The sequence below is a fragment of the Spea bombifrons genome, chromosome 1 (genome assembly GCF_027358695.1).
Source record: "Spea bombifrons isolate aSpeBom1 chromosome 1, aSpeBom1.2.pri, whole genome shotgun sequence".
NCBI lineage: Eukaryota > Metazoa > Chordata > Amphibia > Anura > Pelobatidae > Spea > Spea bombifrons.
This window is the reverse complement of record NC_071087.1, coordinates 84018367-84045684: the sequence shown is the minus strand read 5'-3', so window position 1 is coordinate 84045684 and position 27318 is coordinate 84018367. Positions and strand designations below refer to the sequence as shown.

At 41.6% G+C, this 27318-nt stretch overlaps 1 protein-coding gene across 3 annotated transcripts in view; it reads left to right on the top strand.

Annotated features, from left to right (window-relative positions):
* The first annotated feature begins 1367 nt into the window (after positions 1 to 1367).
* ANO8 (anoctamin 8) overlaps positions 1368 to 27318 on the top strand; it is a 43272-nt gene continuing 17321 nt past the window's right edge. For all 3 annotated transcript variants that reach the window (XM_053465760.1, XM_053465759.1, XM_053465758.1), the window contains exons 1-4: positions 1368 to 1539; positions 23294 to 23404; positions 23668 to 23800; positions 24277 to 24415. In XM_053465760.1, coding sequence (XP_053321735.1) covers positions 1443 to 1539; positions 23294 to 23404; positions 23668 to 23800; positions 24277 to 24415 — 480 coding nt within the window. In that variant the 5' untranslated portion in view covers positions 1368 to 1442. The remainder of the gene's footprint in view (positions 1540 to 23293; positions 23405 to 23667; positions 23801 to 24276; positions 24416 to 27318) is intronic.

The following is a 27318-nucleotide window of genomic DNA, read 5'->3' as shown; positions in this document are numbered from 1 at the left end:
GATTTTCACACAATAAAATGTGTCAGAAGAAATAGAGAGCTTGCTTGAATGTACAGTAAACTCACAACAAAGGAGTTAAAGGATCAGGGATACTCTCTCGTTATTAATAGAGATCCTTCTGGAATATACTTGGGAACGTCCAAGGGTGGACCACCTGGAGCATTCCTTCAGGAGTGGCTTCTCAAGGTGGCAGGCCTGTGTGTGTGGGGCTAGCCCCAGACAGCCTTACGTAGGCTGAGAGTAGGGGAAGAAAGTGAGCGGAGATTGGGCACGGCCTAAGGCAATTCCTCTACATGGGGACAATGGATAGTGTCACCGGCTCTGTGGGAAGCAGTGCTTTGTGCAGCGGGTCCGGGTCAAACCCAGAGAGTCCCCAGGCATGCTGGAGGCATGTGCCAATGGCATACCTGGGAACTTTTTATTGTAAATGAGCTACCCTGAGACTCTTAAAATATTAACCAAATGGCTCGGTTTCTGGTCCTCATTCATACCCTGACTTAAGGAAGTTATCTGCATTCAAGCAGGGTTATCAACCATAACATACTTGAAGCAAAAGCGCCAACCGGGAGTCTCAAATATGATTACAGCAGGGTAGAATATGAAGGAGTTTGTTCTAGACTGTGTGACAATGAGAATTTGCCCCTCATTAGGGAACACTTTGTATATAGTCTTTTTTTGCACAATTGCACTGTTTTTATGCACAGAGCATGTGTTTTTGTTATTTTTTGATCATATAAATAGAGACATTTGGAAGCATAGTAAGATGATTTTGTTTTAGAGACACTGAAAAAGCCATGGGGGAGCCGGGTCCTGAATTTACCCCTCTTCACCCTGAGATTGGGGGGAAAGTCTGAGACTCACCGCCCAAAGACCCCATCCGCCTCCCAGTATAAATGTCAAATTAAAAAAGAAAGCCTTGTTCAGTACTATGGAGTGCTGGCAAACATAAATTTATTGATTTTAGAAGCGTCACCAAAATTGGAAAGGGTGTGCAGTTTATTTTTTTCTGGCCTTTTTCCCGCCTTTTTTTAAATATTTTATTCCCAATAAGTATTATAATGGTTTCACAAGGAAGCGCTACTTGAAAACGGCCATATATTCTTCATGTGGGTGCATAAAAAATAAAAAAAGGTAATCACACATGGTAACCAACAAAGAATACAAATTACTTTTGGTAATCTAAGGATGAATAATACTAAAGGTCTGTCAATAAATAGAAGGTCACTTGAAGAAACCCACAGTCCTTGAGGCAGAATAGTAAATCACACAGCACGTACAAGGAAGACGAAAACGAGCAGGGCGGGCCCGACAAGCTAAATATGAAACGCGTAAGGCTCCTTGCTGGCTGAGTGTCCCTTTGTCCCTCCTCTCTCTCTCTCTCTGCACAGCCCCAATGACAGCGGGGAGCTCCGGACCCATGCCATCCTGATCCCGGCAACACAATGCCGGACACCGAGCCGGACAGAGGAAGGAAAGCCCAGTCTGATGGGGAACGGGCAGAGCCGGCTGCCAACCCGCATGGCACGACTGGGGTCCTGGGTAAGGCTGGTGCCAGCTTAGAATAAACCCTGGGAATAAAGGGGCGAGGGGAGATGTTATGTTGGCAGGAATGCTGTCATCTATGGGCTCCCGTGACTCCCTATATGTGTAACAGCGCACGGGTCACATCCAGTGATGATGTGTTACTGCCGAGCGCTGTACAGGAGGCTATAGAGGATTTAGTAGTTTCTGCAGTGCATGCGATGTATGGTGCTATCGGTGTGAGGATATGGAATGTGACATCTCATGCTTCTTCCTGATTGCAGTGTTCATTCTTTCTGTATACTCGGGTACTGAATCCTTTATTTAAGCTTGTACAGGGACCACGATTTCTCTGTTATACAGGCTCTGGCATGTACAAAGGCATTCCTTTATTCGGCTATTGTGTTATAAGCAACAATAGGATGCGATCCCAAAGCCTGGGTGCTGCTGGCACATGTGCTGTCAGACAAGGTTATATGGATTGGCCTCTAGTACTATGTCTTCGCACTGCCCTGGCCATGCTTTGTATAAACATGTGAGGATTGCGCGCTTTCCTAAAATGCTGTACGTGTTACCTGGCTGAGATCAGGACTTTTACTGACGGACGCTTACACATATATGTGAGATGCAGGATCCTCTGCGGCGTATGGGACCTGACAATGCATGTGTGTAATAACATGTGGCGTGTTCTTCCGGTGCGGCGCTGATCCTGAACATGATACATCTCCAATTAAAGCACCCGAGTTACAGGTTCATATTTATAGTGCCCGCTACTGTATGTTAAATTGTATATAAACATTTGAATGTTACTGTTACCTCTGCACTGCATTGCCCAGGCAATGGATATACATATTACATGATGATGGGTTTGCAGTACTAATGCTAGCATATGAGGTCACGTAAAGTACGATACTACTATTCTGCAGGCCTAGCATCCTTATGGATTTTTAGCATTTTTGGATGTGCAGGGGATGGTGATTTTTAACCCCTTAATGACAAAGCCCGTACATGTACGGGCTCAAAATGCATGGTTTTCAATGGGCTTAGGGACCGCCCATTGTCCTTAAGGGGTTAATCTGTGTTCAACTCCACCAGTGGGATCATGTTAAGATTATTAAGTATTTTGTATGCAATGTATGGTCTTTTAATAGGGCTAATGGCAAAAAGGCCTTCTATGAATTCCTTCCATCAACAAAAGAGGTTTTACGCATTAAACACATGGGTTGTAATAGTTGTAAATTCTCCTCTCATCACATTAACTATTTATTATGAAGAGCCACCTCCAAGGGTTGTGTTAACTCTGTATAATGCATAGTTAATGCAGTGAGATAAAATGTTTCTCGCTTGTTCCTATAAATTCAGGATTAGTCTTGGTACCAGGCATTATAGACAGTTGCCTGAAGCACCTGAATCAGGGAGGCGGAAAAAGTGGCATATTCCTAAGGAGACAGGTCCAAAGTGGTGGCAGCCCTTGGGACACTTTACTATGGGCAGGTCGTCCTATTGCAACAGAAATACCAATGCCTTTCACCCACAATACAGAATGGCATATGGATGGCTAGGAGATCCTGGAAGCCAGGTAGCAATGGCTACCAACCTTCTGTGGCATCTCACATTGTTTTCTATGGCTATACCCTTTCCAGGCCTTTTTTACTTTTTCGAGTGGGTGGTAGATAAATGGAACAGCCTTCCATCAGAAGTTGTAGAGGCTAATGGAATAAACCTGCATGGGATAGCCATAAGCACTGATTAAGGTCTGAGTCCTTACATCAGGAAAAACCGGCAGACTAGATGGGCTGAATGGTTCTTTGATGCCTTAAAAGTCTATGTTTCTGTGTTCCTGACTCCTTAAAACAATCATGATGGCTTGTGCTGTATAAAGTTTTACTGCCCAGGTGATATGCATGACACCCCGCCTAATCCTGAATAGGATACCCGTTTAATTACATATGATGTACATTAAGATACTCATAAATGCATTAATAGGTTTCCGTAGTGTTTTGGTACTCCATTCAATATAATTTTATTAGCTTTACTTGTTTATTGCTTTAACAGGCAATGCAAAAGTTTCAGATGTTGTGAAAAAATAGAATATAATCAGACATGATTTTGCAGTGATAAAAAACACCAGTTACTGTAGTTTACAGTAGCGTTCATTGTTAGTCAATTTAATAAAAGATGCAGTATTTCTGACACTGTAGATGCTACGCTCGTAAGCACAACTTTTCACAATGGGGGTTGAAGACCACAGCTGCTGAGGTGCTATCCCAAGTCCTGTTATAAATTTGCCTGTCCCAGATCATTTTATATGTCTCAGAAGAAAGAGGTAAGTCCTGAATCATGGATTCACCTCTTAATGTCCAGCCAAATGCTGGTGCTGTGGCCATGTGAGTCCACATTCCACAGAGGGGGAATAAGAAGTCTTTGAACAAGTAATAGACACTGAGTACAGATTATGTGGAAAGGAGAGCGTTGGAGACAGTCCGGACCAACAAAACTATGAGTAGGGTTATGGGATATTTTTAAGATGTAATAAGTATATCTTACATTTTTCTGTTGCAACTGTTACGAGGTCCAAATGTCATCAATCTCAGTCAAAGGGTTTTCTTTCTATTCTCATCTCTTCTCTAATTTCTCTCATTCCTTTTACTCTGATTTCCTTTTTCCCTGTCTCTTTTTTGGTATTATTTCTCTCTTTTCACTCTACTCTCCCTCGCTCCCTTCTTTTTTTTGTTCTTACTCACTCCTTCTTATCTATTTTCTCTTTTGTTTTTCTTCATTCTCTTGTCTCTCATCTTTCTCACATCTATATCATTTTTCTCCCCTCTTTTCTTTCTTTTTTCTACTCTCCTTTCTTCTGTATTTTCTCTCATTGTTCTTTTGTTTATTCTCTCCTTTATTTCTACCCTCTTTTCTCATTTATTAATCTTTCTTCTCCTTGTAGTTTTCTCTACACTCTTTCTTCACATTCTCCTTTCTCTCATCTCTCCTCGTGTTCTTTCTTCTTCTAACTCCTTACTTTTCTTTTTTTATTCTACTTCTGTCTCCCGCCTTTTTGTTCTTGTCTCTCTTTCTTTTCTCTATACTAAACAAAACATTAAAGCTCTCACTCACCTATGGCCACACCCTCAAACACAATCTAAAAATTTGCCCAGCAACCAGCTCAGCAAAATGTGCCAAACTTAATCATATATGACCGTACCTGGGAACTTCTTGGCTCTGGCTACCCGGAGCCTTCCCTTGCGGGACACGGCCAGTACTGCACACTGAGGTCAGAGGAGTTCCCGCTGACGTCGGTGGGCGGTCCCACTGATGTCGGTGGGCGGTCCCATTGACGTCGGGGGCGTTCCCGCTGATCTGCTCCCGCGTCCCGAGGATTCGGGTCTTGACCCAGAGAACCGGAGGAGCAGCGCTAACCCGGCAATGTCCGGGTCAAACCGGGAGATTTCCCAGGTATGTATATGACTTATGTGCTGGCAGGACTGCTACAATTTTACTACAGGTACTAACTGCATGCCTAATAAAGGGACACTCCAATGTCCCATACAATCTCACCAATAAGAATGCATATTAAAGCTTTGTAGGTACTTTAAATGGACAATCCAGCAATCATATGTACTTTAATGCATAATATAGCTTAGTGGTACCTTTAATTGTTCTTTCTCTCTTGCATGTTCATTTGTTTCCTTCCCTGCCCCCCGGTTCCTTAGCTTGAAGCACTCATTGATTAGCAGGAAACCACTCACGTTGCGATCCATTAGAGTGCATCATGCGCATGCACAGAGGTTGCCTAATTAAACCCTTTGAAACTCCTGCACAAGCCAGTTCTGAAGCTGGCTGGCATTAAGCATAACATGAGTGTCCTTTGGAAAGCTTTGCTGTTGAGGGCTGGAAAACTAAATATAAAGGGGACACATAGCTATCATATGTATTAAAGTGCATATGCTTGCTGGAGTGTCCCTTTAAGAGATAGTGACTCCCACATGTGTGCTTGCTTTACTTTAATATCATCAATTATTTGTCACTGTATTATTATTTGTCGATCTTTGCTGATGGCAGATAAGAACCCTTCGGTCCATCTAGTCTAGTTTTTCCTGATGTAAACCTTGATTATCCATTGGGCTCATCTCAGACGCAGGATAGCCATCCATAAGTCTTAGAATCCACCATAGCGCCAAAGTAGGAAGACATGCAGCTTGGTTTTACCAATTACTATGACGTGTAGGAGCTCATGAGAACGAAACAGGGCCTGGTAAAAAATAATGCTAGTCCATGGACTCTTATCCAATCACTTTTTGCTATAGTTCTTTTCGCCCCATGTACTGCAGTAATTCTGCTGGAACATTTTTGGAATGAATTTAACCCTTAAAGCCTCCATATAACTAGCCCTGTGATAACTATTATTGTGAAAATGCTGCCACTCACATCCAGGATGTTTCAGTAAACATTATTAGTCTACTGTATTGCAAAAGGATACCACTAAGCCAATAATTGGCACATTTTATACCACAAGTGCTTAATCATATTGATGTATATATCTCCCTAGAGACGATGGGTAAGACACCCACACAAGCATGACACACCTTTGTGATAGAAATGAAGATTTTTTTTAGAGCCTCCTCTACTTTTAAATATTGTGGTTTATAAGAAGACTGCATACTGCAGGCCTGCATTGACCCCAGTTTTATTATTTAGTAATTTATATAGTGCCATCATAATCTGCAGCGCTGTGCAATAAGTAGCATGTAGTGTATTACATAACAATTTGTTCTTATAGAAGCAAACGATAAGGAGGGCTCTGCTTAAACAAGCTTACAGTCTAGAAGGGCTTGGGGCACATTTTTGAGGTGGACCCGAAGAACAACCGTCTCTTGGTCTAAATATTGATTAACCCCTTGACGACTATTGACATGCCTGGCACATCACGGAAATACATCCCTTTAGAGACAATTGATGGGCCTAGCACGTCTTGGGGTTTAGAAAGCGATCAAAGATTTATTTCTCCTCCCAAACGGTGTGGCTGTAATGGCTCAATATCGCGGCATTCAGCAACACCCAAAACTGCTGCAGTGGCCCCGTCTGATTGCTGCACAGAGTGACAATATACTCCATATTAAAAGCGCTCAGGAGGCGATCAGAGATGGAAATAATTAAAATACCAGCATATGAAATACCCTAAGGTGTCTAGTTTTCAAAAATGTATGGCTTGATGGGGTAAATTGAATTGGCTAGCTTAAAAGATGTCTCAAATAGGACATGGGCGCAGGATGGCTATATGTCAAAATTCCAAATAAAGTAACGTGCCTTTATCCCCCAATCAACCCAACAAAACTTGGAATAGATGGTATCAAGATGGTGATGTTTGACAGTGACATATACTTGTAGCTTTAAATTCATACCTGAAAACCACTTCCTGACGCCCAGGGTTCAATGCGACAATGGATTAAAAACTGGCCATACTACCATTGTGAATATCGCACCCTATGCTTTTTTGCGGGAATGGCAGAACGGCACAATTTAAAACAAAAAATCATTGGTATTCCTAAATTTAGGACAAATATTAAAATCTATTTAACAGTTTTTTCATTAGCTGTTGTAGATGAATAAAAGATTTTTTAAATAATAAAAGTCAGAAAATGTGCTTTTTTAAAATTTTTCACCATTTTTTTTTTGTATAGTAAATGAAATGATTTGGTCAAAATAATGGTATCTAAAGGAAGCCCTTCTTGTCCAGAAAAAAAACCCAATATATAATTGGGTACAGTAAATATGAGAAGAAAAGTATTATTATTATTATTATTACAGAAGAAATGCTAAAAAAAACCACTGTCACAAAGGGTGCCAAAAAACCTAAGAAAAACATTTCTGTCCTTAAGGGATTAAATAATATTACTAGATATCAGTATGGACTCTGCAACCGAGGAGGACTAAGCAGGACTTTAAGATCAGTGGCTGCACACATTTTGCCCTAAAACACATTCCATATACAGGGACCAAAATACAGTATGCTGGCTAGTCTAGAAAAGCACACTCATTAGTACAAATTACCACAAAGTAGATTTGGCTAATATAAAACAGCTAGAACACATATCCGTGGCTACTTATTAATATATTTTATTTATATACTGCCAACAGACTAAGACAAACCAATGCATTAGATAAAGAGGGCTGCTCCAATAGTTACAATCTAGGCAGTATGGGATGAAGCATTCCACCCCCAAACAAAAATTCCAATAAACAAAATTATAAATCAGATTTAACAACAAATAAAAGTCTAATTTATTTAAATTAAAAAAAATATATTTTTCTTTGATTAAATGTTTACGATCATAAACTCGGAAACATAAAAACATTATTGGGGTTACTCACTAAGCAAAGAATTAGTGAAAATTTCAATGGGTGTGCAAGAGAATCTGAAAATGGGCCAAAATAGCAGCTGAGTTGGAAATTTTCTGAACTCAGTTTTTTTGGCCTCAGTTTTGAAATTCTACTACAATTCTCTTGATATTCGTTCCCCGTCAATTACTATTTTCTCCTTGTGTATTTATTAACACCTTTTATATGTCTCTCCATGTCTTTTTATTAACACCTCTCCTCTGCTTCTCCCATGACTTTTTAACTGCTCCCAATTTACTTGTTCCTTAGCTCTTTTTTTTATTAAGCTCTTTCTTTACTACTCCATTTTGTCTTTTTTTCATTATTCCCCTCTTATATCCCCCCCATGTTTTTTTTTATTATTATTTAATTACACCTCTCTCATCTTGGTTTAATGCCCAGCATCATACCTGTGAACAATTCTCCAGGTCACCACACGTTGCAGCACTCCCCACTGCCAGCCCACTTTCCCATCAACAGAAGCGCATGGACCACCCACTGACATCAGTGGAACAGCCTGCAACATCAGTGGGACCACCCACTGACATCAGTGGGACCTTCTGCCTGCATTCCGCAAGAGGGGGCCCTGGGTAGCCAGAAAGTTCCCAAATATGCCCGCCTTTACATCTCACCCATGTTTTACACTCCACCATTACATCTCCTTTGTGTTTTACATCTTGCCTATGTTTTACATCTTCTTTGTGTTATATCCCCACCTTGTCAGATTCCTTGTCCCTATACCCCTTGCCCCAGCCTCCTGTACAATTCCTTGTCCCTGTCAAATGCCAAGTGCCCTCTATTATCTCAGGCCTGCTCTGAGATCCCACATCCGCTGTCATATGCTTTAACCTGCGGGTTGACATACTGACGTTGATGGTCCTCATTGGACAAGCCCCCCCGCAGTGTGAGGCCTCCATTATACCTTTTTTCCTATTCTATGATCTCCCTCACCGAGCCCCGTTGCTTTTACCAGGTTGACCACCCGGATTCTTTTGAAGATGGATTTCTAAGAGAAGCAGTTGAAAGAAGCTTTTGTATTTCCATGATCCTGTCGCACATGCCTTGTTGTATAACACAGCAAGTGATCAAAATTTACCCTCGCAACAGATTAATGTGATTTAGTTACTTCTTTTTTTCCTTTTCAAAAATCTCCATTCTTACCTGGTGACATCAAACTAAAGAATAACAACAATTTGGCATGCAAGCTGATCTTTTCAGCTTTTGTTAAACATGGGTCTCAGTCTTAAAAGTAATAAAAATAACAGTCTTATATACCGTATTGGCTCGAATATAGGCCGCACTTTTTTCCCCCACTTTAAGTCTTTAAAGTGGGGGTGCGGCCTATATTCGGGGTCTAGCGCCCGACGCCCGGGACATGCAGTCCCGGGCGCCGGGCAGGCAGCGGGGTTAGGATACAGATCCCCCGCAGCGATGCAGGGGACCTGCATCCTACTCCCCGATATGCTCAGACAGCCTCCCCTGCCAGCACTTCCCACGGGGGGGTGCCGGCACGGGAGGTTGTCTAAGCGCATCGTGCGGACCGTCCGCACGATGCGTTTTACCTCTGCCCACCCCCGACTTACCGGAGCAGACTCCCGGGTGTCTTGCGGGGCCGGCGGGGGACATCTACGCAATACGCGTATGCAACTTCCGGTACCGGCACCGGAAGTTGCATACGCGTATTGCGTAGATGTCCCCCGCCGGCCCCGCAAGACACCCGGGAGTCTGCTCCGGTAAGTCGAGGAGGGGGGGGAGAGGAGGACAGTGGTAGCATATCTCGGGGAGGGAGGACAGTGGTAGCATATCTCGGGGAGGGAGGACAGTGGTAGCGTATCTCGGGGAGGGAGGACAGTGGTAGCGTATCTCGGGGGGGGGAGGACAGTGGTAGCATATCTCGGGGGGGGACAGTGGCAGCATATCTCGGGGAGGGAGGACAGTGGTAGCGTATCTCGGGGAGGGAGGACAGTGGCAGCATATCTCGGGGGGGGACAGAGTGGCAGCATGTTTTTTTTTGGTGCTTTTTTAAAGAAAAAAAACTTCTTTAAAAAAGCACCAAACTTTTAGGGTGCGGCCTATATACGGGGGCGGCCTATATCCGAGCCAATACGGTAATAATCGGCTTTACCAATCAGTGGCCTATTCAATCCATGCTATCTGTGTTAAGTTATGGAAATTGTAGAGCATTATGACCGTATATCGCTATTTCTTAACGAAATAGAAGACAGCTGCCCTGTTAATAAAAGGGACGGTTTACTGTCCCTGACAGCCCCATTAAAGAACACATATTAAAGCACTCTGAGTACTTTAATGTGCATTCTTTTACAACAACTAAAAAAGCACTTCCCTGAGGTAGAAGCTGCAGCTCTGCAGCGTCCATCTTCCCCCCTGCCAGTGGTTGAAGCAGCCAATCAGCGGCAGGAAAACACTAACATTGATATCTGAACAGACCCCAAGCCAAGTAATCGCTGGAGTTGACTGGCAATAAGTAAATCACATGTAAGATATGTTCGACCTAACACATGTCCCCTGCATTGAAAATAACAAGGGGGGGTCAAAGAGGAAATGCATCTGGGGGTTCAGCATTTGCAAGGGGACCACCATGATAATTTAAAGGTTCTTTAATGTGGATTATTAACTGTGCACAGAGAAAAAAACACAGTATTTACTCGAATATGCTCTGAAAATTACCCCTCGTCTTATATTCAAGGTTGTCTTATAATTGGCTATAAGACTAATATCCAGATCCCCCGCAGCGCTGCAGGGGACCTGGATCCTCCTCTCTGGGAGCCGGTGAACATCTGCACGATGCATGCAGACAAACTCCGCTGCTGCCGGCATTTCGTCTGGGGCTTCTATGACAAAGCACCAACGTGATATGACCTTCCAGTGCTCAGTGATAGAAACCCTGGCGGAACTACCGGATGGCAGCAGCAGAGTTTGTCTGCGCACAATCCCACACTTCCGGTGCTCCGTCATATAAGCTCTAGCAGAAGTGTCAGGTAGCAGCGGAGGTTGTCTACGTGCATTGCACAGACGTTCACCGTCTGCCCCACTAGACACCAGGGAGTCGAGCACGGGGGACAAGTCTGGGAATGCACTGGGGTAGAGTGGCATATACAGGGGTATAAGGCACATCTGGGGGGCAGAGTGGCATATAGGGGGTATAAGGCATATCTGGGGGGCAGAGTGGCAAGCCAGGGGTGAGATGTGAATAACTGGGGGTTTGCAAATAAAAGGAAATAAAAACAAAAACTGCATTATTCTCAATCATAGTTTTCATTAAATAGGAAAAAATTGTTTACATGTGAATTCATATTTACTAATAAAACTTTTTTCGTATAGGGTAGTCTTATATTCGGGCTTTTACTTTTTTTCCTTAATTAATATTTAAATTTGGGGGGTCGTCTTATAATCAAGCAAATATGGTACTTCCCTTGTTGAAATGGCAACTCTGCAATTGCGAAATCTGCCCAGATTGTACCAAATGTTAAAACCCGAATATAAAGGGGTACGAGAGCTTTACTCCAGTAAGAACAAATAACTTTTATCCGCTGACAGATTCTGCATTTCTAAGCCATATTTAGGGCCTGGAACGCTTAGTAATGTTATATCCATCCACTAATGGCCTAGCTGATCATATCATTTTTCCTTTAACCCGATACCTCTAGCAGGTTTCCCATATGGCGTACACAGGGGAAAATACCTACTGTATCCTGCTAAGCACTAAATGAGCTAATATGTAATATTTATGAATCGTATTGATATTTATTAATGATGAATGATTGCATCTCTTAGAGGGAAACTAATGACTGAGGTTCCAGTAACTGGCAAATTGTGTACACTTGCTTTGATATTATTTTTGCGAGTGTACAGAATCCCTTTATTGAAAAAAAATCTTTATAAAACCCTGTTTTTAATAAGACTGGTCAGTGCTAAGGTAGGTATTCTCTGATTTAAGATATACCATAGATGACTGGTATTTATCAACAAATTTTGTGTATTAATCACTAAAGTGCTCCATCCATCATATACACATTAATGCAAATGATAGCTGTGTGGCCTCTTTTTCAAATGAATGGGGGGGACTCGGTAGAATTTGCCCCTTTCCTAGTTGCCATGCAGGAGATGTGTTCAGCTGAATACATCTCTGTGTATGTGATATATACTCACCTCAGGTCCAGCACTGGCTAGGTAAACGCTGCTACCGGGTGTCTTTTAAGACAGTTACAAGAATCATCAGATCCCAAAAGAAGACGGCAATGGCAGAGTTAACCGTCCCTTTAAAAAGGTAATTCATCAGAATGGCTAGAATTAAATATATCCTCAATACGTGTAAACTCAAGGAACTTGTGGACCAAGTATCATGTTTCCAGCAGTTCTGCTAGCATTGATTAGGTACCTTCAGTAGCTCATCATGTGGAGGTCCCCAAACATTGTTTGAAGCTTCATCTGGGATCTCATTAGGTCATGGCTTAGACTAGTCATGGCTTATTATATCATGAATGGTTAAAGATGGTGGACGTTTGATGGCTGATAGCCTTGTAATCTCCTTGGTTCATTCAAGAAGCCAGCCGGTGAAGATTAACTAGTGCACACCAGAGTTGGGCTCCCAAGTGAACTCATGAGCAACTCTTCCATGCTGATGACACCAATATCTTTAAGACATGACAACCTCAGCAATGGGAAAGGTTTAGACACAGCATGGTGTTTCTGTACTATTGAGTACATTCACTAAACAAGTAGCTTGCAGGTGAGCTGCAATCTGCAATTTGACTCAACAATGCATTGCAAAGGGCTCCACCTGGCATGTTTCTTCTGAAAGGAAGACTGAGCTGGCTCAATGTAAATAATGCAGGGAAGAATTTGACAGTTTCGGGTAGATAGATATCCATTTGTAAATATCCAATACATTAACCCTTTAATTTGTATATAGAGGGAAAGAGGTAAAGCGGAAGGAGGTCTTTCTATGATTTTTTATCTCTGAGCCGGCAGTGTGCATAATCTAATAACTGTGAGAGTTGAGTGTTTGGCAAAATAAATCCTTGGCAAATATATCTCTCGGTATCACAGCAGAAAGTTTTATATTGAAATGCTGCAGTATTCAGTAGAGAGAATGTGTTTGAATTATCTGGCGGCTCCGACCTGATTTTTGACCTACTAGAACATGAGTTTGGATGTGTGTTTTTCGTTAGTAGAGAGGGAGAGTGATAATCTGCATGTAGGAGATTTCTCTGAGAGCAGGGGGCAGCATGATGCAGCGGGGGAAGAGAAGCGGCTGGCTTGACCTTAATCCAAGGAGCCAAGGTGAGTTGGGGGCTCGGGAGGAGGGGTTACTATGGACGAAGTGATGATGTTTAAACAGGTCCATAACCAAGACAGGTTTTCCAACAGAAATGTTCATATTCAAAAATACGTCTAGCCTTAAGCACATCCAGGAGTCTGTTGTAGACAAAGCTGCTTTGAAACACAATGATCTCTAAACAGCTCATCCACGAAGCGTTCTTTTTGATCCCGGCCATTACATTTATACCGAACTGTAATTGTTCAGATCACAAAAAGTCTTGTGATAGATCATAAGACATACAGGCAAATAAATTCGACACACGATGAACAGACTAGGATAAAATGATACGTCAGGTTGATAAATGTATCTGTTCGCATACAGGCAAGTTCATGATGAAGATGGTTTTATTTATAAACTCTAACTGTGCCACTTCTAACTACATTTTGTTCGGGGCTGGGACACTTTGTACTAGACACGTGAGTCATGAATGCTAATCATAGATCATATACATAGATACTGCACTTTACACAGAGATCCCTTACTGGATCCATCACATGTCATTGTACATCTTGCACATTGGTCGCAGAACATATACATAGCAGAGACCTTTCACATGGATAGTGCAAACATCATGTAATCACCCATTGTACAGCGCTACGGAATTTGATGGCGCTATATAAAACAAATAATAATTCTGAGATCTGATATGAAACGTCTGTGCGGTGCATGTGCATTTGGCACATTAAGAGCGGTTATAATAATAGATATGCATAATGAAATGGAAAACTGCCACTAGTTTTATTACTAATATAACATTAAAAAAATATACTAGGTATTTAGAAGAATGTATTTTAATTGCACTTTCATTTAGTCCATTTAGTGGAACACTGTGATGTACTGATACCTAGGAATTGTTCAGAGCACCTAGAAAACATAGAAAGAGAAGAAAGAGGGATTCCTAAAAAGGGACTGTCCCTCCTTAATAGGGAAACTTGGGAGGTATGTTATCATACCTCCTTGTGGCAAAAAGAGTGTGTCACTCACACACTGGCTAATAAAAATCTATGGAGGATAAGCAGAACTTAATTAGTATTACCATAAAGAAGAGTATCACACAACCTCCAGAGCTGCTGATAAAGGACGTGCATTGGAACAAAATGGAATAAAATCCTCATTGGTGATCTATAGTACATCGCTGTATACCGCACTGTATTTTATCATCAAAGAATATGATTTGTTTTCCATTGGACTTCTCCTATTAATCGGAAGCTAAATGTCCTAGAGAGATTCAAGTTGTGGCAGGAGATATAGTAATGATATAATAGTGATATGTTATATTAGGGGGCTAGGTGACACAATAAGATAGGCTAGGGGTAGTTTAAGGAGAAGAATAGAATGTATATCATGTCAGGCTTTGTGAAAATACTTCGGGGGCAGTGAGACCATTACGTTAGGTAGCACATTTGCTATTTCGCCTTGAGGACCATTTTGCTGGGAACTGTCTGGTCATTTTCTAAGTGAGAAACATGTCTAAAATTATATTTAAGAGTTAGAAATATTTGTAGAGGCATTGATTTTCTTGGACTATTCACAAGTTACATAATCTTATTGAATATCTTCCAAGGGTCCCTGTTTGAGACACGCATCCCTTTGTCCCTCGTTTGTCCTCTGATGTTCTTCTTTTCTAGGAGGCTCAAAATGTTTCCTGAGGGAATCAGTGTTTTATATGAAGCTGTATGAGGAGCAATAGGGCATAGTTCTAAAATAATTTAACTTGTCCTATCCAATGACACAACGTAAATAATTCTGAACTGATTACTGGTGAGAAGCCGAATCTATCGTCTGCCTGAAGAGTGTAGCCGATGTGGCTGTAAAGCAGTTAATGTGCGTAGTCCTATCAGGAGTGCTGCGTGACTTTGTGAGAAGGTTAGTGAGAACATTGTGCTGCAGTGGCATTGCTCGGGCTCCTCCCAACAGCATGAATGGGACAATTCATAGTACAATCCACTGACTCATGACTGAGATGCAGAATTAGCATTTGGCGAATCAGAGCTAGGAACCTATGTCCCATTCATTACAATGCACGCAGTGATGTGATGCTTTACGCGCAGGTACACTGCGAGCTGAATATACATGCATTTTTTTGCTTAGTGCCAGGCATAGGAAGTCCGATATCTTTCACATAGATGACTTAAGAAATAAATCAATTTCTTGATCTATTGTACTCATTCCCACCGGTTTCTGTTTTCAGTTATGTACCACACTTCACAAAATGAAAATGCACACTGATTGCTTCCTGCTCTTGTTCCTGGAGTAATATGTCTAACGTACTCCTGCCGCCCCAGTCTCTGTCTACTTCTGAGTCTTCAGGGCAAGCAGTATTCTCAAGGAATTTTCTGGGCCCAGTCCAATGGTCTTCAAGTAACCAGTCTGGATTTCACTGGATAATATCACCACGAGCCAGCCTGAGTTCAGGGTGTGGATAAAATGGAAAGGGTGGAAAGAGTGTTATATACACAGGAAAATACAGATTACACACAGTTCTGAGTGTACATGAGTGTCAGTGCAGTACAGAGCTATTTGTATACTGGAATGATAAATGGTGCATTGTTTAGCTCTGTGTGTACTAGAATAATAGCATCTACCGAGTTGTGCTGTGTGTGTGCTAAGGCATAGCAATTGGGCTGTGTGTGTGATGTGTACTGAATATTAGATGGTGACATTTAGAGCTCTGTGTATACTGGAACGTAAGAAGGTGCATTGTAGACGTCTCTGTGTACTACAATGATAAAGGATGCAATGTTTAGCTCTGTTTGTACTGGAATGATAGCATCTGCAGTGTTGAGCTGTGTATGAACTGAAATATAGAGTTTCATTGTGTACTGAAATATTTGGAATGCAATAAAGAGTTCTATGTGTACCAAAGTGTTACATTGTAAATTGTATGTACTGGAATATTGAATGATGTTGTGCATGTGTAGAGCCCTCTGTGTACTGGGATGGTAAAGGGTGCGGAGGGGCTGTGTGTACTGGGTTGGTAGACTGTGAAGTGTAGAACTTTGTGTACTTAAATGTTAGAGGGTGTAGCATAGAGTTCTTTCATATTAGAGAGTGCTGTGTTGGCTCTTTGTGTACTGGAATATTATATGGTGGACATAGAGCCCTATATGTACTGAATGTGGCAGTGGGTGGTAGGGTGTAGGGTTCTGTGTGTACTGGAAATATATTAAATATTAAATGGTGATGTATACAGCTCATATGTATTGGAGTATTAGGTGAAGTGTAGAGCGGGGGGTTAGAGCTATTTGTGAACTGGGATTTTAAATGGAACAGTGTACACTTTATCAACTAAGCTGTGCTGCAGTATGAACATGCAGGTACCATATAAAATTGGAGGGGGTTAAATGCTACTTAAGTGTATGTTAAAGCATATTTCAGATCCATTATGTTAAAAGCTTTTCGCATATTGGAATATTAAGGGACGGAGTATGAGTTTATATGAGATTTACATTCGAGAGTGCTGAATCAGAGAAGTGAATGGGTTGGAATATTAAGTAGTGCTGACTCAGATGTGTTTATTGGATAGGTAGAGTGTGCCAAGTCAAGCAAGTGTCTGTCTATTAGAGTGTGCTGAATCAGACTACTGGAATATCAGAATGTAAAGCCATAGGGCTGAGTGTAGTGTTATTAGGGATTGTGAATCTAGGGTTTTTCTCTTTTCAGTAAATAAATATTATGTATGTAATTATTTCCATAACATTACTATTTACCAGCATCAGATGCATGGCAGCCATTGTGAACATAGAAGTGTTATTTATGGAAGATACATGTTAGTTATTGATGTTACTCCACTTTCTCAAAGAGTTAACATACATGATTGCTATTATTCTGTGGCACAGATCAGAATGTGGTGTTGATATCATCGGTGGACAAAGTTCTCATCTCACACTGAGCCAGTGTTATGGTATGGGGTCTTGGTTTTATGTACCACCTGAGTCATGCCCTGTTCCACACCATTTGCTGCAGTATATTCTGTTTGGACTCCAGTTGGGACTGCTGGTTAGCAGGACACTGGTACAAGTGTCAGGACAATCTTGATTTGGCATGAACTCATAAACCTGGTTGCAGCATTGAACTGGGCTTTTAATAGATGCGAAAATTTGAATAGACATGAGAATAGAGCTGAAACAACGAATCGATAAAATCGATAATAATCGATAACGGAAATCATCGATAACGATTTCCGTTATCGATTAATCGAGTGATCAATTCGTTGTTGGAGCACTCGGCTCCTTTTACTTACCTCCGCGAGCGTTCCCCGCTTCTGCTACACGCTCTGCAGTCTCCGCCTTCTTTTAGCTACGTGACGGATGTGACGCGTTCCGGAGGTAAGTATTCTTCATGTCTATGTGCACGGATCGCACAGAGCCACTCGCACAGAGCGAATCGCTCTGTGCGAATGGAGCCACTCGCACAGAGCGGTTCGCTCTGTGCGAGTGGCTCCACTCGCACAGAGCGGTTCGCTCTGTGCGAGTGGCTCCATTCGCACAGAGCGGTTCGCTCTGTGCGAGTGGCTCCATTCGCACAGAGCGGTTCGCTCTGTGCGAGTGGCTCCATTCGCACAGAGCGGTTCGCTCTGTGCGAGTGGCTCCATTCGCACAGAGCGGTTCGCTCTGTGCGAGTGGCTCCATTCGCACAGAGCGGTTCGCTCTGTGCGAGTGGCTCCATTCGCACAGAGCGGTTCGCTCTGTGCGAGTGGCTCCATTCGCACAGAGCGGTTCGTGAGTGTGGGTGCAGGGCAGAGTGGGGGTGGGGGTGCAGGGCAGAGTGGGGGTGCAGGGCAGAGTGGGGGTGCAGGGCAGAGTGGGGGTGGGGGGTGCAGGGCAGGAGACTGGGTGCAGGGCAGAGTGGGGGTGGGGATGCAGGGTGTGAGTGTGGGTGCAGAGCAGAGTGGGAGACTGGGTGCAGGGCAGAGTGGGGGTGGGGATGCAGGGCAGGGTGTGAGTGTGGGTGCAGGGCAGAGTGGGTGCAGGGCAGAGTGTGAGTGTGGGGGCAGGGCAGAATGTGGGGGCAGGGCTGGGTGCAGGGCAGAGTTAGAGACTGGGTGCAGGGGCAAAGTGCTGGGTGCAAAGTGCCAGTGCTGGGTGCAAAGTGCCAGGGCTGGGTGCAAAGTGCTGGGTGCAAAGTGCCAGGGCTGGGTGCAAAGTGCAAAGTGCTGGTGCAAAGTGCTGAATGCTGGGTGCAAAGTGCTGGATGCAAAGTGCCAGGGCTGGGGCAAAGTGCTGGGTGCAAAGTGCTGGGTGCAAAGTGCCAGGGCTGGGTGCAAAGTGCTGGGTGCAAAGTGCTGGGTGCAAAGTGCTGGGTGCAAAGTGCTGGGTGCAAAGTGCAAAGTGCTGGGGCAAAGTTTCTTGAACAGTAATAGTCCACCTCTTTTCAGAATGTTTGGGGTTATTTTGTTTCATAAATATTGTGTTTGGGTTCTTGTACTTTGAAAATATTGTTTTTTATTACATCATAACAAAATAAGAATGTTAATGTAAATTTTAAGTTGTTTTTTAACATCCAGTTCATTAAATTCTTTTAAATAAACGAAAAATTTGCATATTGTTTTTTTTTATCCGATTAATCGATTAATCGAAAAAATAATCGGCCGATTAATCGATTATTAAAATAATCGTTAGTTGCAGCCCTACATGAGAATAAGACAACAAGACAAAGCAGACAAAAGTGCCACTTGCAAACTAGAGACTGTTACATATAGTAAACAGGTAAATCATCAGGGAAAGCAGAGAACAGACGGGATACGCAGTTGACTGGGTTAAAAGTCTGCTATTTCCAGAATGACATAGACAGACATATAATTGCATCATTGTTCACTCAGTAGGTGAGAGAGACATTTGCCCAGTTCATACTCAAGTGTATATGTACATGCGAGTGGAGTGGCAGCCATTCCACTCACAAGTATGCAGATTGAACTCCCATCGACTTCAGAGGAAGCTCAACTTGCAAGTGTTTAATATCTCTTAGTGAAGGGCTTTGAATGCCAATATCAGGTCATGTTTCCAAGTCAAAACTGAATTGTATGAATGATACAAAAATAACGTAATAAAAGTAATACAAATAATACTTTTATCCCAGGAGCCTCAGATGGTTTTTAACTGAGTATAGTCTATCTAGGTATCATGAGAGCTTTAGTTTACCGCCTGGCTCCTCTAGCTAACGCCTTTAGAACTGAGTCTCAGTTTATCCCGGCAAACATTAGTTACTATGTTAGGTTTTGGGGCAAAATGGCTACATTTAGGGGAATAAGTGCCTAGAGCATTATTTGCTAACACCATAACTGCCTGAGGATGTGTATTATAGCTCTATGGTCTCAGTACCACAAGAAATACATTGTAAATTCCAAATGCAAGCGCCTCTTGTATTTATATATAAAGGTTTAAGGGCTTATGTTTGATTTTCAAATTAAGCTCCCTGGATTTAGGGGAGGAGGGGGGCCAGTGTTTCACTTTGCCGTGCCAGCTGTCACATGGATTGTGCATAATTGTCAATGCCAAGCAGTGTGGGAAATGCGAGGGATGTGCTGAATATGTGCTTGTTTTAGTCTAATTTATCATCGGCCTCTGTTCTGTCATTAACAATAGCATACTGTTATCCCCCAGTGCAACATAGGATTGGGTATCCTATGTTAGGAAAGAAAGCTGACATAAAGGGTTGGCTAACATTGTGCAGAATTATTCTGCCATACAATTTAGATACACAACTAAATTAAATTATGCTTTTTATTTTGCAATCATAAAAATAGAAAAATGATTCCTCTGTCATTCTCCGAGTGTGAAGCAGCTCCTGCAAATGTAATTGTTTTCATAAAGGAATGCTGAGATATGCGGCAAAAGGTTTCAAAACTTAGTATTTCATTCCCTATTTTGAAGTCTCCTCCCTTCTCCCCTAAAAACTACAGTATCTCACAAAAGTGAGTACACTCCTCACATTTTTGTAAATATTTTATTATATCTTTTCATGTGACAACACTGAAGAAATGACACTCTGCTACAATGTAAAGTAGTGAGTGTACAGCCTGTATAACAGTGTACATTTGCTAATGGCTAAACCTTGGCAACAAAAGGTCAAAATTGGGCCCAAAGTGTCAATATTTTGTGTGGCCACCATTATTTTCCAGCACTGCCTTAACCCTCTTGGGCATGGAGTTCACCAGAGCTTCACAGGTTGCCACTGGAGTCCTCTTCCACTCCTCCATGATGACATCACGGAGCTGGTGGATGTTAGAGACCTTGCGCTCCCCCACCTTCTGTTTGAGGATGCCCCACAGATGCTCAATAGAGCTTAGGTCTGGAGACATGGTTGGCCAGTCCATCACCTTTAACCTCAGCTTATTTAGTAAGGCAGTGGTCGTCTTGGAGGTGTGTTTGGCATTGTTATCATGTTGGAATACTGCCCTGTGGCCCAGTCTGCAAAGGGAGGGGATCATGCTCTGCTTCAATATGTCACAGTACATGTTGGCATTCATGGTTCCCTAAATGAACTATAGCTCCCCAGTGCCGGCAGCACTCATGCAAGCCCAGACCATGACACTCCCACAAACAATGCTTGACTGTAGGCAAGACACACTTGTCTTTGTACTCCTCACCTGGTTGCCGCCACACACGCTTGACACCATCTTAACCAAATACGTTTATCTTGGTCTCATTGGACCACAGGACATGGTTCCAGTAATCCATGTCCTCAGTCTGCTTGTCTTCACCAAACTGTTTGCAGGCTTTCTTGTGCATCATGTGTAGAAGAGGCTTCCTTCTGGGACGACATGCAGACCAATTTGATGCAGTATGCGGCCCTGCTCCCCATTCACACCTGAGACCTTGTAATACTAATGAGTGACATGACACCGGGGAGGGGAAATGGCTAATTGGGCCCAATTTGGACATTTCCACTTAGGGGTGTACTCACTTTTGTTGCCAAGGTTTAGACGTTAGTGGTTGTGTGTTGAGTTATTTTTAGGGAACAGCAAATTTACACTGTTGTACAGGCTGTACACTCAATAATTTACATTGTAACAGAGTGTAATTTCTTCAGTGATGTCACATGAAAATATAAATAAAAAGGGGTGTACTCACTTTTGTGAGATACTGGATATAAATGCTGCTACAGCCACCCAATAGCAATAGGAAAGGAATAATTTCTAGTAAAATTTGAAAATAAGCCCAAATTGATTTTCCAATTTCAGCAACATTCTTATAAATGAAGCTTGCACATTATAAGTTGCAAGCTGTTTTCTGATGGACACTGGCACCACCAGATCCACCCCCAACAGCCAGATGAGATTTTCACCAAAATCTGTAGCTTTGTTTTTACCATTTGTGAGCTGAAACTAGCGAGCGTTGCTGCAGGAACGACGATAGAAGATCGCTTTGTCAGCATCCAGTCTCGGCTGATTGAGAACATGTATCTTTTGTAAATTCTCTACAACAGTTGTCTCCAAGTCAGTCCTTGGGGTCGTAAGCCTGCCAGCTTTTAAGGATTTCTCTAATTAACATGTTATCAAACAATTTAACATTAGGCATCACTAAGCAATGTGTTATTCATTCCTACAGAAGCCGGTTATTTCCAGTCCTTAAGGATTAAACATTACAGCTCTACTGAAAATGCTTGGAGTATAATTTTGCTAGTCTAGTATTGATCGATGAAGACTAAGACTGAGGCAAGACTCACAGAGGAGCGCTGTACAGATACAAGGCTTAATATGGCTGTGTTGCACCCTGCTATGTTCTCTTGGTTGATGGTGATTGCGACTGACTTCTAATGAATAGACTTGTCCTAATAAGTAGTATTGAGTGATGATAAGTGCTAATTACCACTTAATACAGAACACTGGTAAGCGATGTCTGTATAAATGGTTGATGCTCAGTGCCAAGTGACACTTGTTATCACTTGGTATTAGATGCAATGCTGTGACCGGTTTGCGAATTTGAGCTATAGTTAACTCTTCTTCTTCTAGAAACATTTTCAGTGTGCTATATTTATAGCCAGTCGTGTTGTGTATGGCAATATCAGATTCCTTTGACCTTTGTGCTGTCCAATCCTGGGTTGTATATTAGTAAACCCAACCAATGCTGGAGGTATCTAATTCACAACCTCCATGGATATTAAACGGTTTTGCTGAGGGGTTTTATCTAGCAAGTAACTGTGTATAGGCTATACTCAGCTGGATTTCCTGGACTAACAGTGAACAACATACAGAGTAGTGGGTTCATGCAGAAGCTGTGACATGACAGTAAATTGATAAGGCTTTCATTTTCTGACAAGCTTGAAAAAGATACCTAAGTTGACTCTGAAGTTTGATTTACTTCTACTATGCAATGCATAGTTGTGGATGATGCAGAACATATCAGCTATTAACATATCAGCTATTAAGCAGTTTAACACGATGGCTTGTGAGAAATTAATATATTCCTATACTATTTTAGGAAATCCGAACACGTGGCCATATCAATTTACAATGGGCATATATTTTAGTGGGTTTTGGGGAGTATAACTAGTTGGATGAGGCAGTAGGGGCCATAACTTATGTGGGTAAAGAGGGCAGCTGCCCCAGACACTGCAGAGAGAAGGCGAGCTTGAGCCACCTCCAGAAGTGGATATGACATCAACATGGGGCAGGACCTCTGACCTTGCCCTAGGCACCAAGATCCCTAGTTGTGGCTCTGGATTCAATGAATGAGTGGTCATATGTTTTTTTATCAGGATGTAGCATGATTTTGTGCCAATTCTGAGAAGAAATATACTATGTAGGAGCCATCAAAAAATTACAAGAAACCCATAGAGCTAAATACAGTTATTCACCTAAGTATTCCAATTTTGTAGATTTGGAATATTTGAAATACTTATAACCTTATCAGGTGACTGTCCTCCTATTATACACATCCAGTCTGACAGTACAATGGTGTATTAATGGTGGCACAAAATTGGGATTATATAAACACTATAAAACTATAGTTTCACAAATGCTAAGTCCTTGCAGTTAAATAGATTTCGGTTTGTTGGATGTACTGGACAGGTATAAAATTTACATACCATCTTATTCCTATCGCCTCACAGATAAGCTTTTTGGGAAGCGCCTTCTGCAGGCTGGTCGCTACATTACATCACACAAATCCTGGATGAAGACAGTGCCCACAGAAAATTGTGATGTTGTCATGACGTTCCCAGGTAAAAGTCACTTTGTAAGGTCAACACTTATCATACTGTAAGTATGTATCAGACATCTGAAAAGTACCTTCAATGCCTATATTCCAAGCACTCTTACAGCTGAGAGATCCTCTTGGTGGGATATGGCTGTAACACGTGTAACCTTGTAGCACAAAAGCATACTGTTATTTGAAAGTTGTGATGAACACAGAAACAGAAAATCACCTTTTTATTTTTATTATGACTAACCTTGCTGTACTACCCTTTCACTACTTTATGCTCAGACACTACTGATGACCACACTCTACTATGGCTGCTAAACCACGTCCGACTGGGTATTCCTGAGCTCATCATGCAGATTCGTCATCAGCGGCACACAAGAATCTATGCCTTCTTTGTCACATCTACATATGAAAAGTATGTGCCTTTCTGCTATATGCTCGAATGTACTGCAATTTATTTTCCTGTATGCAAGGACAGGGGTAGGACTTGAGGTAAAATTATTGTGTGTATGTTTCACAGGAAGTGGTGGAAGTGTTATAGAGATTCAGGAGAAATATAAAGTTGCTGAGCAGGGAAGTGATTCAGAAAGACCACTAGAATGCCCCAGCCTTGTACATCCTTATAATGAGACAGGAAGTGTAGTTTAACTAATTAGACCTCTAAAAGATTTGGGGTAAACAGGAAGAGGCCATTATAATCAAATTTTATGTAAGAGAGCTCACATCAGTTCTAAAGTGTGTTTTTTAAGGATCCAAATATAGACCACACTCCACTTCTCTAGCACTCCAGTACACCCTAAATATATTGTCAGCATTCCACCGTCTCATTTTAAGTGTTCTTCATTTTATCTATTTTTATTAAAGTTTTATTATTTCTACCCCACTTGGTAGTTTACTCCGCGGTGCGGAGGAGATTGGACTGCGAAAGCCAGTGAAAGCAGAATTTGGAGGTGGAACTCGGATCTTCTCTTGCGAGGAGGATTATATCTACCAGAACATTGAAAATGAGTTGAATTTTTTCACATCTCAGGTAAGGTTCTGCCATCTTTTCCATTCAATTGTGTGTTTATAGGAACAGTCAAGAGAATGATACAGAGTACTTTGTTACTTAAGTGTGTCTAGCTGTCGCACCTATTCTACATACTGTTACACAGTGAAGGGGCAGTATAACAGCACTGGGCGATTTTGTTTCCCCACATTTGACATAGTAGCCAATATTATCCCTCTGTGCTGACCTTCTTAGGACTAGGTTGGTATATGTATCTGCGCTTTCTGACTTTATTGGATTGCTGTTTTGTTACGGCAGTTTAAATGCTCCTATTGACCTTAACTTAATGCCTTTGTGAATTACCTTGACAAACACCTGTCTGATTTTAAAATCATATTATAAAATACCATGCCCCCAACTATCCTGATTTAGGAAGGACAGTCCCAATTTTTTTGTCCCTGTCCCGCCTATCCCTTCCTCTGTCCGGTGTTTTAAGTGGCGATGCAAGCGCGACATTGTAAAGTGCAATTGCTTGTATATGTGAGTTCCGCGAGATTTTTTTTTAAAAGTGTCCCTCTTTCACATGTTGGGAGGTATGAAATACAGTATTTCCGAATGGTTTGATAGCATGTTGCAGAGGCACAGCTTTCCTCGTTATGAGTCATGCCGCAGTGTATGAGCACATCTTTTGCTAATGACACTGATGGAACAATGTAGGAGCATTAATGTTCTATTTCTGTAGTTTACCCCAGGGTTTTTGAAAGCTAATGCAGGAGCATGGCTGTTCTGGAGAAGTTGTTGCCAGCCCTTTAGGCAACTGCAAGCTATAATTGCTACCTAGTGGCATATTCTTTTAGTTTTTGGTATACAATCCTTTTGTTCATGGCATCTGGCAACACTACCTACAACCTACTACTTATCTCATCCTCTTAATGTTGTCCACTAGGAAGCTTTTGCAAACATCCATGCTGGGACAGTAGGGTTATAGCTTGTTTGTAAAATGTGGCAATGTATTTGTAATGTCATTTTTGCTTGTCATTGTGATTTGTCCGTGTTGCTATGGCATATGTCCAAATGGAAGCACAATCTAGTGATGGGTAAAAAGGCCAGATCTCAGGCATCACCAGAGGATTTAAGGATATCGCTAAACTCCAACCTTAGTTTAAAAAAAAAAATTTGTGGACAAGACTGCAACTTTAAGAAATAGTGTCTCAATCCACACTACTGACTCATGAATGTATTCAAGTAGCCTTAAACAATCATAATCACAATCATGATATGTTGTTGAACTCTCAGGCTTGGGTTTTTCTACAACAGCTAAAAGTGTGGGGAAGCTTAGATTGTCGAATTATCCACTGCTAGCAGACTTAAGGTAATACAAAGGGAAGGCTTATGTCGGGAAAAATCATCCTGTATATACCTTTGATAGGTTAGAATAGCAATTCTTGTTCATATGAAGCAGATTATGAAAGGATATGGCTGACTTTAAAGTATTTCCTGCATCAAAGTAGAATAATAGCTATTCAGAACTTTGGTGTAGTGAATCGACAAAACAGTTCCTAAAGTTCCATTGAAAAATAATATATTTTTCTTTGTGTATTAAATGCACATGTGGAGTAATGTACCAGTAATGTATAGGAGGCTGCCTGGGTAATTAAGACCAGGCCATTTCGTAGTATGATAAGGGTGTTTGTCTACTGATTGGGATAAGATAGCAGAACTAGAACAGATACAAATGGCTAATATGCAGCTCTCTGATACATTATGTGAACATTAGAATTGCTTTGAAAATGTGCTTTGTGTGATACTAATAAAAATAGTGAGAAATCCCCTTTAATGTTTCTGTTTTGGCATGGCCCACACTGTAGGAACCCTTTGGTAGCAGGACCAGCACTACCTATAGGCAAGCGAGGCACCAGCCTATAGTGCAGTTGCAGTGGGGGGTCGTGTGCCAAGTCCCCAGGATTCAATTATCACTTTTATCGGTGGTCTGATTAGCAGACGCTGAAGCTCTTTGTGGTGTACACTGGTCTGCGACAAAGAATTCTGGTGTCCGCCACTCGGACCACCGAAAAATTGATAATTGAGCCCTCCATCGTGTTCTGCTTTAGTGCGCTCAGATTCTTCCCTGCACGCCAATCTGTGATCTGGCAACAAAATAAAAAGACTAGATAACCTTAGAATAGCTTATTCACGTAATGTGTCTGAATTAAAAATAAACTATACTAAATATTGATTAAAAGCAACAACTATCAACCATTTATTTGTTTTGATTCACTTTCAAACACATTTTTCATTGCTTTTTTCTTTTTATATAGGTTTTTATTGATATCCATTGCATTTCATCTAATATCTAATAAAGTCGATTTTTAATTCAGACACATTGACAAGGCTTTTAACCCTTAAGGGTCTCCTATTGTCTGGGGTGACTCAGACACTCTCATTTCGGTTTGCATCAAATTATAGGGATGTCGGGCCATACTCATTAATTAGGTTTATTTATTAAATTAAGCACTACTTAATTATATCTGCCCGCTAAAGTTGTGTTTTGCCAAAATGTTGTCCCAGAAATAATTGTGACATACTTGTGAGAAAGCTGAATATTTGTGATATCTCTCTGCCTCATTTTTTCTGCAGTATAATGTAATATTCCTCCGCGTTATGATGTTGTATCTCTGTTTTGTGATGTGATATCACTGCCTTATAGTGAGATATCTCTCTGAGTTATATGATATTTCTTAGTTGTACTGGTAATATGATGTTTCTCTGTGTTATGTGATATTTCTTAGTTACTGTATAATATGATGTTTCCCTGTGTTATGATGTGATATTCCTGTGCATTATGATGTTATATTCTGTTGCGTTATATATGGTGTCTATCTGCTTTATTACGTGATATACTTCTGCTGCCACAACAAAAATGCTTGGACCAGCCCTGATTGTAA